The 13,707-nt window shown below is 42.6% G+C and overlaps 1 protein-coding gene across 7 annotated transcripts in view; it reads right to left on the bottom strand.

Moving 5' to 3' along the window:
* The window catches only part of ELF2 (E74 like ETS transcription factor 2), a 33,802-nt gene that overhangs the window by 1,922 nt on the left and 18,173 nt on the right, over positions 1-13,707 (bottom strand). For 6 of the 7 annotated variants that reach the window (XM_088164154.1, XM_014893631.2, XM_088164153.1 and 3 more), the window contains 5 exons: positions 6,274-6,387; positions 5,137-5,310; positions 4,092-4,178; positions 768-960; positions 30-383 (listed from right to left, as the gene is read on the bottom strand). In XM_088164154.1, the coding sequence (XP_088020280.1) occupies positions 30-383; positions 768-960; positions 4,092-4,178; positions 5,137-5,310; positions 6,274-6,313 (848 nt within the window). In that variant the 5' untranslated portion in view covers positions 6,314-6,387. Of the gene's footprint in view, positions 1-29; positions 384-767; positions 961-4,091; positions 4,179-5,136; positions 5,311-6,273; positions 6,388-13,038; positions 13,221-13,707 lie in introns of those variants that run through there. The other variant, XM_014893633.2, reaches the window with a different exon arrangement.

The raw sequence follows: 13,707 nt of genomic DNA, 5'->3' as shown, positions 1-13,707 counted from the left end.
GGAAATTTAACAGGCCCATGAACACAAACCTGGGAGCTGTTGTTACTGGGACAGTAGCAGTGGTAGTAGAAGGATGAGATGAGGATGTGTCATGAGCTGGTGAGGCAATATTCACAACTCTGGTGACTGCTTTTTCTGTTCTGGTACAGCTTAACTGAGAGGAATTTTTTCCTCCACGTGCAGAGGTTGCTGCTTTTAAAAGGTTTTCTGCAGATAAAGACACTCGTTCCAGGGACTTCTCATCTGCAGGCATTGACAAATCTTCATTGCAGGACTCATTCTTGTCATCATCTATGACAACTATATTTTTTGGCATCTCCTTAAACTGATATACAAGCCTCTGTCCCTCAACTTTTGCCAGGATTCCTCTTTGATAATAGTATCTGCAAGGAAAGTACAATTAAGTAGTAAGCAACGTAATGACAGATTTTAAAGAAAACCTAAAATTCTATGTTAACAAGAAAACTTGAAGTAATCACAGTAAAATCTACAATGTAAGAAGGTAGGGAAAAAAGCTGCTAGAACACTGGGCAAAGGATCTGAAGGATCTACCTGAAAAAAAATCTTCTGTTTCAAATAAATACTTCAGGAATTAAAATTTCAAATTTACTGGTAACATAAAAAGTTATAAGGAGTGCAAGACTGGAGGCTAAATCTGCAAAAGGGCAAAGCTTTTAAAATTTCAGAACTTTTAAATTTCTACGGGCAAAATTAAGAATCAGATTTTAAACTGTAGTAGATAACTTAAGTATCTAAGAGTTTGTTACCTCAGAGCTCTTCCCATAGTCTCATAGTTCATGTCAGGTTTGTTTTTGTGTTTTCCCCAGAGTCTGGAGACAGCTTTTGAATCCACAAGTTTAAAGATTCCTTTCTCTCTCTGAGTCCATTTAATATATCGAGGACATGTATTTTTGTCCTGAAGAAGGTCCAAAAGGAACTCCCATAAGTACGTTGTATTTCCTATAATCAGAAAGCATTTATGGGTTAGAAAACCACTTTTAAAGATAACAGAAAGTTCTCCATTTGACCTGTGTTACAAGTCATGTTACACAGAGGATGTAACCTGCACATATTCATTGATTCTGTTAAGTTTAGTGAGGTTTCCATAAATATTTACATTCTGAAAGGAGCTAATCCAAGGGATCTGGATACAGCACAGGAGCCTGTTCAATCCAGCACTGATTCTCAGTTCTTGAAATGAAATTTAAGGAGGTAGTTCCAAGTCAGTACCTATCTATTCAGCAGGATGAGCACTAGAATTTTCTTCTCATCTTTGATTAAACAGGGCATGCAAATGCCAGTATATTTTATGACACTGCAGAACAGGAGGATGTAAATAAGTAGCTTTCAAAAGGTATATAACCTGCAGCAGAAAACCATCTCAACTGTGGTTAAGTTTGTCCAGGATCTGGGGCTCTCACAGTGGCTGGTGACAGCCCCATGTCCTAACCCTTCTCAAATGGATGTTGCAGAGTGGCCAACATCCTTCTAGGTGCAAAGCCAGTCCAATTTCTTAAAAGCAAGTATTTACAGGGCAGAAATCCTATGCACCCTTCTGTATTTAGGGGGATATAAAATGAAGTCAGACTAAAGAATTCAATGCACTTGTATGCAGATGTTCAAGAGGTTCCATCTTCACTGGAGAAGCCCCAGGAAGGGGTTTGTGACTGTCAGGAATGTAGCACAGGGTCTGTCTGCACTCTGACCACACCATGTGCATCTAGGAAGAGGGGAAAAGAACCCAAAGAAAAAAAGCAGATCACATTCCAATTTGTACAGCTGGAAAAGAATCCTCAAGTTTCTGAGAAGGGACAACTAAGAATATTAATAACAATCCTTTACCTACAAGGACACAGACCAAATTATGCTTTTGCACGTGTGTGAAAAAAGGTCATTAATTCTTGAGATTTAATGGCTTAGCATGGCACTTGTTATGCCATGCAAAGATAATTAAAATAAATTAAGGCAGATTAGAGACCACTGTTGCAGATTTTGAGAAGTCAGCTATCTTTGAAAACCTCAAAGCGTAAAAAAGATCACAGGTTCCGTCTTCTGGAAAAGAACCTCATAGAGAAAACTGTTACTTTACAATGTTCTCCAAACAACAGTAAGTACTCACTCAAGAGCTACCAAAATCCAACTAGATTGCAGAGACATTTGAATAAGACCTACATGAGGAAAGAGTCAACAAGAGAACTCGAGAATCTTTAAATCATCCTCCATTTTAGGGAATTAATCCCTGGGGTTTTATTCGTTAGCTCCTTAGAGAATTTCTAGGGGGACCACAAAATGCTGTAGGTCTGCAGCAAAATTTTTGCAAAAATATAAATGGGCAGTAGATAGCAAACAGAAAATTCAAGAGAATAAAGAAACTGTAGGACACAATTAAATCAGATTTAAAGCTGCCTCATTTTGCACCGGAAAGTACCCAGAATGCACAAAGGAAGGAATGCCAACAAGGGATCCCCTTTCTAAATGTGCACAATCACCTCTCCTTCTCCATGGCTTAACTCTGATAGTACTGAACTGTAGAATAATTCCTGGTTGTCCAAAAACATGCTGCATATGAAATAGCCTACCTTTGCAAGTGATTTGTTAAAATAAGTAACAAAAATTAAATCCAGTTAACAAAGTATTTTGCAGGACATCAAGAAAAAAATTAATTCATTCCAGTTGTAGTATTAAATATGGAATGTGATACTTAATGAGAACAAGAGACATATGTAGGTCATTATGAAGGGCCATAGAAATAAATTTAAAAGAAAACTAAAAAATCTCCCAAGAACCACAAAGCATTACTATCTCCCACTTTATAAAACCAGAAGCTATAGAGCCGAATTCACCAGCACAAAAAGGAAAACGGAGAAATACAGTCATCCTTTTCCTAATTATTTGTGCAGGAAACTAGGACTGGGGACAATTGGAAAGTACTGTTCAGGTAATGGAAAGCTGTAATACTAAAATCTGAAATAGAAAGAAAGGTAAGGATTCAAGAAGAGCACAAAAAAAAAAGGAAATAATTAAACAAGATATATTTTTAAATATAGCAGATACAAAATCTGTCATCTCCACTGAAGTCTACTGCTACACCAAATCTAAAGCAACTATGGGCACTGCAGGGAAATTTAATTAGTGTTTGCACTGGTTCCCATGAGCAAACATCTCCATGAAGTCAGTCCCATTCTTCCTTGCCCTGCTGACAAACATGATTACTCAGGAGCTGTAGCCAGATAAAGAATTACGTAAACAGCAGAGACCTTGCTTTCAAACAAATGTCAAAGTAACAGTCGAGCTGACCACTGCACACTCTTTCAGCTAGCATTCTGATACTCCAACTCACTGAACTTTGTTACTCCCAGCTATAGCAACATCTCCAAACAACTGTCAGTGCACTGAGTGGAGAAGAGATGCAGATTTTTCACCTGTAGCCAGGGGAAGAGCTGACACACTGCACACCACCTCAAAGATAACCTGTGAGCAAATGTCCCAGTCTGTCTTCTTGCTGAATGAATAGCAGGGGCTTGGAGTCCAAGAAAGGAACCTCTACTTATCAGGAGAAACATTAGGAAACTGCAACTCTTCTGCACATAATTCTCCACTCAGCCAATACAGAAACACATCATCATTTGTTTTTCCCCTTAAACTAAACTCAACCTATTAGTCAAGGAATATATTCCCACTGAAGTTTGTCAATTAACTAAGAAATCATATTTCCAACCATCACCTTTCTAAATGCTCATGTGCTGCCTCTACTTGAAAGCAAATATTACAGCAATAGCTTAATAAGTTATGTGTGCAGCACTAAGTTGATGCAAAACACAAAAGACATCACAGGTCAAAATAACCACAAAGTAAAGCAAATAAAAAATGAGAAAGCCTATTAACTGTGGAGGATACTAGAGGAGACCCCTAGAGCACACATCCTCGTGCTACATCTTGTATAAACAAATTTGAAGACATTGAATGAAACTCTAATATAAAGTCAGTACCATCTCATCCATCACATTTTTAAATACATGTACATTTCCAGTGATAAATACCATGCACATACATTGCTTATTTTTAAAAACTCAATGAATGGAACAATATACCTTTGCCTTCTCTAGGTTTCTTCTTTATACCTAGATCTGGAGATCCATCTGATAAGGCTGATTGCTGGGTCTTGGGTTTACGGCCAGCTGCACATAATACATGGAGAAAAAGAAGAATTAATCATATGCAGAGTAAAATTTTATAGTTTGCCTTTGCTGAAAAAGCAGTTTGTCTATTTTACCCCTGCTGTTTCCTTGCTACAGGTATGGATAAACTTAGATTCTTAGATTACTACTAAGTAATTATCCAGTGTAATTATCATTTGGTTGCTTTCTTCTTAGGAAGATTTAACTCAATTGCAGACAAGTTAATGTGCATTTTTATTAAATCTAAGACTCACAGATCTTGGATTTGTATCATTTTATCACTACATTGCATTTGTTTCCCTCTAAATTACAAGTAAACATTCCATCTCAGCATGTCTGGAAACTCTATTAAATCAATATTCCTGAAGTTATGTGAACTGTATTGATGCCTCTAACAAAACTGCTAGACCAGAGAGAGCAACCTTACCAGGTGCCAACTTCTCATGTGATAGCAAAATGCTTAGGAATCAAACACTGTTCTACTAAACTGTTTCTCCTCCAAGACATGCCAATTAGACAGGAAAGATAAAAATTTCACAAAGATGATCTTATAATGATTTTGTAAACTGATTTATGTTTTAAGTTAGTATTTACCCTGTTGCTTCATTGCTTGAACCCCAAGTCTACATTCTCACCAAATATATCCATATTTCAGACACCAGTGATTACCCACACAAAAGTCCTCTTTGAATATTCTATCCTTCCTCCAGTTTGTATTAAAATACATAACATAAAAACCATCTTCTTTTATGGCCTGTCTTATTCTCTTGCTCCCTCTTTTTTCTTGATGCAGACCCATTTTTCTAAGAACTCACATTTCAGACTCTCATCAATCTGTCTGTATGAGCAAAGAGATCAGACCATCCAATCCATCCTCCCCTGTATCAACTGCACCATGCACAGCAGTGGACAATAGAAGTAAAAGTTTGAGATTGCTCCTATGAAAAGGCTTATGTACCCTTTTTCTTTTTCATTGGTTCATGGATATCAGGGGAAGTTGGAACAGGAGATACATCCATTTGTTCAGATTCCTCTGTTGATACTTCCACCACGGTTTCTGTGATCACATCAGGTCTCATGGCTGCATGGATAAATTCTGGGGTGGACACGCACGGAGGGACAAAAACTTCCACTACAAGAGAAGAAAAAAAGAATATCTGATGAAGTTTCTATCTGGTTATTTTAATCTATCTTACATACAATTATTTTAAACAAAGCATATGCAATGGTGTAGCAAGTTTCTGCTCCAAAATCCTGTCGCCTTGAAAATCAATCCAACTCCCCAAAACTTGCACACCTGTCAGTAGTTTTAGGCAAAAACAAGTACCATACCAATATTCTTCAGAACCAAACTCAACTTTAATTTAAACAAATTACAGCTTCATCTTTGATCATTACTCTGATCTCCTTTTCTTGTTTTATAGCTTTTGCATTTCAGTTTGACCATTATTTCATCCAACACATTTTAAGTAACTTCAGAAGGGACACCAGTAAAAGTAACCAGCAAAGTTAAGGTCTTCTGGTTTTTTAGACTGGTAACACGTTGTTTTGGGGTATTCTTTCTAAAATAGAAAGATGAATAGAAATACTTTTCCCTTAAAATAACTCCTTATTTTAGCAATTTGGAATGTCAGATTCACAGAACCCAGAATGGCTGGGCTTAGAAGGGAACCTGGTCCAACTCCTTGCCCAAGCTAGGCCACCTAGAAATGGTTGCCCAGGACCCTGTACTTTTTAATATCTCCAAGGATGGAGTCTCCATGGCCTCTCTGGTCAATCTGTGCCAGAGCTCTGTCACCTGCACAGTGTAAAAGTATTCCATGATGTTTAGGGGCAAAAATTGATTTTAAGTATGTCGTTACTCAGCGGTCTCTTTCCAACAACCCCTCTCCGATAAATGATTTAATCTGTAAGTAAATTTGTTGCAGGGTGAAGAAATCATGTAAAACTCAAAGAAATCATTAGTTTTTAAATATGCAGGCAAGTGTTTGAAACAGCATACAGCTCTCCACAGAAACAGGTTTCCCACTTTGCTTGTTTTACTGATCAGTAGAAGGAGAAATGGCTCCCAGAGCAGAGACTGTGGCTGACATACCAGGACTCCTGGCATCTCTCAGGCAGGTAGGAGACTCCATATGAAGCAAGGCCTCTGCAGCTTCAATTGTCTTATCTGTGCAGTGCACATTACTGCCATGAACTGATGCTTCTACTGCAGGAGGATACAAAAAAAATTATGAGAACAGGTTACTTACAGAAGTCCACATGCATCCCTGTACAACTATACTTTAACATGAAAAACACAAGATTATCAGATGTCTTGATATCTTTTGTACCTTCTTGTCAACAGAAATATTTAGGGAAGACATAAGACAAGCAGAACTGACACTGTCACTTCCTAGATTAGATTTCTGGTTCACAAGCAAGCTCCTCATTTCCATGAGGAGTTTAAGACCTTACAGAAAGAAACTGAGATTTGTCTTCTGCCTCCAAATTAACCAGAAAAAAAAACCAGATTGTGATGAGGATGATTACAATTTAATGCAGTAGAACAGAGAAATAGTACCATCGCCAACTATTATCCCATTAAAATCTAAAGGTCACCTCTCTTCAAATTTTGAGTCTATTGGATAAATACATACATATATATGTCTATGTATAAACATATATATATGTAAATACAAGATTAATTTCCAAAACATATATCCTTTTTTGGTTTCTGACATTAAAAATAATTGTGAGTTCATTTTAGCAGGTTGGTTGTTAAAAAAAAACACAAATCACAACAAACAGTATAGAGTGTGCTTAATGCAAAAACTAAGGGAAAAAGGTAAAAATAGTTCTTTTTTTCAAGTTCTGCAAGTTCAGGAAAACTAATTAATCAAAAATAATGCAACTTCAAGAGAGAACAGTTAAGTTTGATACAGTGCAGATCACAGCACCTTGAACACAGCAGCAACACTAAAAAATCCCCAGTATACCACGCAAAATTACAATTCTATTCACAGCTAACTCCATATTCCTCACCCTTGTAAAGGTTTTCAAAAGTGGTGACTGCAGGAACACCTGTTGCCCATTATCCACACTCTGGCCAAGGTAGCTGTCTCTCTTCAGTTGCTCTTTCCATTTATGGCCATCTGCTCTAAGCTGAACCACTCCAGCAAGGCAGCCAGCAAGCAGGGGATCTATCTTTAGCCTAAGCAGAGTCACCTATCTCTAGTATCACAGAACTAAAGAGGATTTGGGAATCATTCTCTATGAAAACTTCAAGGCACCTATGCTGTTACTGAAAACGTCTAAGAAATAACTCAAGGTTTGTTTAGAGAAAAGCAGGGAAATATAATGCCAGAGTTGCTTCTGACTTAAGGAAGCACTGGACACACACAGATTCCCTGCAGGCTCACATGGGGGTAAAAGCCCTCCAGCATATTGCAGGTTTTTTCAAATGCAGGGATTAAAAACTTGCAAAAAACTTGAAAAACCTAACAGCCAGCAGATTAAACGTATCAACCAGAAGCTGAAAGCGGATGAAATGTGGAAGATGCACAAATGCAACATTACAGGTGACTGAAAGTTCTTGCTGAAGCAGCCAGCTGCCCACCTGCTGGCTGGCTGATGGGATTCCCAGCACAGCCTGTGAGCTATGGCCTGGGATGCTATTTAGAGGGCTTTATCTTTTGGAACAGTAGATGCCTGTTAAAGCTGACATTCTAACACTGCTTCACCCCAGGCTGTGAATAACAAAAGCCTACCTAAGACCACAGGAAAATTAGGAAAGGGTCTTTATTGTGCACTCTGTTCCTTGGATAACCAGCATGAATTTTACTCCAGGAGCCCTTTCCCCAGCTGCAAACCCTGGATGCTCCCCATGCTTGGCCAAGTGTTTCCTTCCCAAGCAGCTGTTTGGGCATATCCAAAGTCAGGGGCTGACCACCTGCATTGTAACAGGGTGGCCCTGCAGGAAACCTCTGCCCAAACATTCCTCTTCCTAAATAAAAGTTTCAGTTGCACAGAATTTGATGACTAAGTTTCCCTCATCTACCTGATAAAAAAATTTCACTGATTATCAGAATACAATATTCAGATAGTCATTAAAAATGTATAAATTCTACAACACTACTGAAATTAGAAAGTCCAAATCAGTATTTAATATGTTATTATTCTAATGCATGCAATAAGAATCAAAATATGTCAGCAAACCTTCTCCAAGCAGATAGCTGTTTCTGTGCCATTAGGTTCAGTATATAAAGGACTTTCTTAAAGAAATTCAAACTTAGTTGACAAATTTCAACTGTAAGAGGGTATTAAATTCACTACCTCCTAAATGCTTAAAAGTATACAAATTCTTCCTACAGAGAACAGTTTAGATGCTGCACCACAACTAAGAGGTACATAGCAGAGAGTAGGAACAAGGCAAGATAGACAGCAGAAAGCCATCTATGTCCTTTTCCAGTACTAGGATATTCTGCTGAAGGACCAGAGTGGAGGGAAAGGAAATACAAGCAGCATAAGGGACTAAGACTGCAAAACCGTAAGGAGCCACTCAACCTCCCCCCTAAGCAACCCTTCAATTTCCAATGGAAACAGCACTCTCTACTCCACAAAAGCCTTTGACGTTTGAAAATACACACTTCACAAATGCTTCTCCTATGGGAGCTACTTGGGACTCTACTAAAACTGCCACCTAAAAAATATCAAGCAAAAAATAGCAACACTTCTGGCTTTGGCTGAACAACACATGCTGTCTGTCTATCATGACAGTTAACAAACTAACCTAACATTGCCAAAAGGACAGCTATTAAAACACTGACTAAATTCACTTCTATTACCAAGTTTCAAGTCTTCCCAGCTAACTAATTCCCCTTTACCCAGCACATGGTTTTAGCCTTAGAGGCATTTATCTGTCCAGTGAACAACAGGAGTTTGCATCTGCTCACAGGCAAATGTTTACTGCACCAACACAGTGGGAAGAAAAAAGGAGAAATTTCTATCTTAACACAAATTTATGTAAAGTATCTTTCTGACATGCTAAAAAATGTCAAACAGAAGACAGCATGTCAGAGTGCTCAGATAGAAGACATGCTACCAAAAAACAGCTAAAGAAGACATCATAAAAGATGAAGTGAGGGAACAGGCTCTCTCAGAAAGGAGGTAAGATAAGAAAAAAATCAGGCAGCTCCTCTTGACTAGATCAAGTGTCATCAATTAAATTACACTTGTATCACAACAATTCTCACAAAAAGATGGGAGGAAAAGCAAAACAAAGGAGTAGGATTCCACAATTAAAAAAAGACAACTTCCCAAGACTTTGATAGACAAGTATCACAATGGGCAGAAATATTTCTAATCAAAGACTGCAGTGTATCACCCATTTCTCTAAAAACGCCCAATTCTATTTCCATTATATTTATGCTATCAACTATATGCAAGACCTATATGCAGACTGTACTGTTTCAGCAAACAATGTCAGCTGTAGGTCTGTTACATTATAAAATCATTTCAGAAAGAACTGTCACTTGCCCAAATGAAGCAAAGGAGTTTATGTGGATGGAAGTAAATTCTCCACACTTTGATAACTGAGTAACATGAGAACTGCCATTTACTGATCTAGAACACATCAGAGCTAACACCACCACCACTTATCTTCCATTCTTTTAAATCAAATCTCATCTTACTGCTTTTATCTGAGTACCTGGCACTTTATTTTAACGTTTCATTAAAAATTTTTGATCTATTTACAGAAAAAAAAACAACCTCAAGAAACAAATTCAAATCTAAAGTGTAAATAGGCTAGTTGATGCTTATCTTCACTGTTGGCCTAATGTCTTCTACCTCCACTTTCTACCCAAATAGTGTGTACAGTAGTTTATTCAAGGTTCTCAACAGCTGTTACAAAATACCAACCTTGGTAATTAAGTCTGACAGGGCTGTACTTTAGATTTACAGAAAAAAACAAAACTGACAACATATCCATTTGGTAACACTGTCCCCCCCTTTTAAACACAAGACTAACAAAATTAATGAGACCGAAAAAATGGACTGAAATTTTCAAAATGCTACTTTTTTGCACTACACTACAGCTCCCCCTTTCCCCATCTTTAACCTGAAGTGCTATCAATGTCTGCATTTACAAGGCCAACACTTAACTGTAGCTCCTGCAATAGCTTACCCTTTAATACTATTAGACAACCAAAGCAACATTTTAATGAAGACTTCACAATTCCAAGCATGGAAGTCAGTAAAGAGTGACTACCTATACACTAACAAACCTCATAAAAGTTTACTGGTGCTCACATGCTTGGTTTTTTTCAGCATTTAAACGCAGCAGTGGAAGTTAGTAACAGTGCTTAAACGACATCTTAATTAAAAGCAGTTGAATTGAATATATTACTCTATAGGTAATACTCAGAAATCTTTCTGTATGCAAAACTTGACTGGAAAAGAAAGCATTTTTCAGTTTACTGCTTGTTTTATGGCGAACATTTATTCAGAAGCCAAAAAACAATTTCTTGGGTTTTCCAGTATTTCCCTAAGCCTGCCTCTGTTCAAGACTCTCAGCTGCACACAATTTAAGGATGATGCCTAGCTCACTCCACAAAGGCAAATCAATAACAAAGATGAGAGCAACCATCTCAAAACACTTGTTTCACTGTGAGCCATATGTTATCAGCCCAATATTGACAGAAATATTGACTACAAAGCCAAAACACATCTTTGTAAAGTCATTTAGGAGTTGCTCTTACAACTGGCAATTAAGATAACACTAATTAGTAACAATTTTGATCCATCTTACCTCCCGCAGTTATTAAACACTGAAGTTTTGTCAACACTGAAACCAGCAGCCATGGGAAAAGGCAACATGTAATTATTATAATCCCTTAGGATAAAGAATTCCTCACTTAAATCCACGTGATATCTACATACAAAACTAAGTAAACAAATATGATAGTATGATGATGGGAATACTAGACATGCGTAGGTATCACTCACTGCAATGCAAATATGGAAAAAAAAGGAATGAAGTTGGGCTAATGAGTATGGCAAAGGACATCAGAAAGAGCAATGCCAAGGTAATTCATTATTTATCCATTGCTCTCAAGCAATCAAGTTACAGTGATTTAAGGAGGTGTTGACACAATGATCAACTACTTACACCTTCTCTATTCACGGACAATTGAAAGTAAAAAACAACTCACTGAAATCTGCAGCAGTGAGAGGGAGTACAGAAATGAGAGTTGTTCTAGTGGCAAAGTGAACCTATTGCTCCATCCCAGAGCCAAGTATCAAAGCACTTAGACCTACTCCCCTTCTTTTGCAGCAGAACAGCTCTTCAGTGCTTTGTAGTGGGGTACTTTTGCATGTCTGGGGTGTGGGTCACCCCCTCCAAAAAACCCTGTGTATTTTTCCACATTAACTAAAATAAACGATGACGATTATGTGACTTGGCCCTTTCTGAAAGCATATCTTAATGCACTGATAAACGACAGAGCATTTACCTTTAGGCCTGTAAAAACCCACTGCCATGCCAATGCAAAGACTGATCTCTCTGAAAATTCCTATGAAGCTACTGCACAGTTAATTACCTACAATGCCCTACACTGGACTGTTTATGGTTCCAAGGACTACTTTTAGAAGTTGCAGAGTCAAAAACAAAATCAGATCTGGTACAACTTTGGTGGTGAACTGAATGCTTGACACTGCACTTGGGGTTTGGGTCAGTTGTAACCTTGCTCGTTCTCCAGGGCTTTACCACACTTTAAGACAAGTCCTGGGATCACTGAAGTATCCTGTTGTCAGACACATTTAACAAAACGGAGAGGCCAAACCATGCAGGACTCTGAACGCAACCCCGGAAAAGTGCTACAGCTCGGGTGGGCAAACGGCTCGTGTGTCCCGGCAGCAGCTGTGCACGGCGGCTGCAAGGTCTGACGGTGCGGAGGAGCGGCCAGAGAAAGCGCGGCACCTGCACGGGCCGGCGGCAGGGCGCGGAATTCCCGCCGCCTCGCGTCTCCTCAGCCCGCCGTGGCCGCGGGGCCGCCCGGAGGCTCGGCTCGGCCCGGGACGGCGCAACCGCCCGCCCTTCCCCCGCCCGTCGGGGGCGCCCGCAGGCAGGTGCGGCCACGTGCGGCGGCGGCGCGGCCACTTCCGTGTTTACAGTCGGCTTCCCTCCGGTGCCGCGCGCGCCGCCAGCGCCGCGCCGCCACTCCCGCGCCCGCCGCGCGCCCATTGGCGGCCGGCGCCCCCCGCCCGCCAACCACGGCGGCCCCTCCCCCGCGCGGGGCCCCGGGGGAACGCGCCGCTTCCGCTACGCGGCGCGCGTGGGGGAGGGGGCGCCACCGCCCCCCCGCGTCGCACACGTGGGGCCGCGGCCCGGCCGGCGGCGCCTCCTCCCGCCCCGCCGCCAGAGCCGAGTTTAAAAGGGCACGGGGGACAGGCGGCGGAATTGCGGGGGACGCACGCAGGGCTGCGCTGCCGGGGGGAGGCCGGGCCGCGGCCCTGAGTGCGGTGCGCGGCGGCGCTCGGCCTGCCCGCTCAGACGGCGTGGCGGCGGCGCTCGGAGCGGGCCGGGAAAGGCGGGAGGACAACAGCCTCGCGCACTTCCTGGTTCTCTCCCCAGCCTCCAAAACCCCGCTAAACTCCTCTGCGCGCCCCGCCGCAACTCCCGGCGCGGCGGCCGCGGTGGTGCCGCCCGCGCCGGGAGGCAAGTGCCGCGGGCCGGCCGCTACCAAGGTGATCACTTCCTGATTGCCCTCCATTACCTCCCGCCCGCCGCCGGAGCGCGCCGTGCGCCGCGTCTTCCCCCTCCCCCGCCCCGGCCCGTCCCCGCTCCCGCCCCGCGTCGACCCGGCGCGGCGCAGCTCACCGGCCCGAATGAGGAGGTCGAGCTGGTTCGTGGGGCCCTCATGCACGGACGCCGCCATGTTTACGCTGCCGGAACGGCTTCACATTGACGGGCGGGCGCGCGCAGGGGCTGGCGGCGAGGCGCGCTCCCGCGGGCGGGCGGAGCGCTCACCGCCACGGCGCGCGGCGGCGGGAGCGCTTCCTGCGGGGCGGCGCGCGCGCGGTCCTTCCGCCGCCCGGCCCAGACAGGAAGTGCCGCGCCGGCTCCCGCCGCAGCGCCGGGGCCGCCCGCGGGCGGGGGGAGCCGCCGGGCCCCGCCGGTCGCCCCGCGCCGCAGCCTGCGCCTCCCCGCACGGCTCCAGAGGCGCCCGAGGGCAAGCGCTGCCCCGGACGCCTTCCGCTCCGTCTCTCCGCAGCCCTCGGCCATGCGCACCTCCGTGCCCCGGTGACGCTGTCTGGCCGGGCAGACCGCGTACCGGCATGAGCCGGACAGTCCTCACTGACGCATTAACAAGATTTCTCCTTGACAAGTCCCTGGGGCACCTATGTTAGTAACAACTTGCCAGAAAAGCTCGGTCCTCCGTGCCTGCAATCCACCTTATCTCCGTTAGAGTTACTGGACTTATTCCAGTTAGCTGTGGCCCCATCCATCCTTCATCTCTGAAAAGATTGCGCGGTGAAAAAAAGTTTC

The sequence above is a fragment of the Sturnus vulgaris genome, chromosome 4 (genome assembly GCF_052056855.1).
Source record: "Sturnus vulgaris isolate bStuVul1 chromosome 4, bStuVul1.hap1, whole genome shotgun sequence".
Taxonomy (NCBI): Eukaryota; Metazoa; Chordata; class Aves; order Passeriformes; family Sturnidae; genus Sturnus; species Sturnus vulgaris.
The sequence above is the reverse complement of the archived record's forward strand: the minus strand, read 5'-3'. Positions and strand labels throughout refer to the sequence as shown.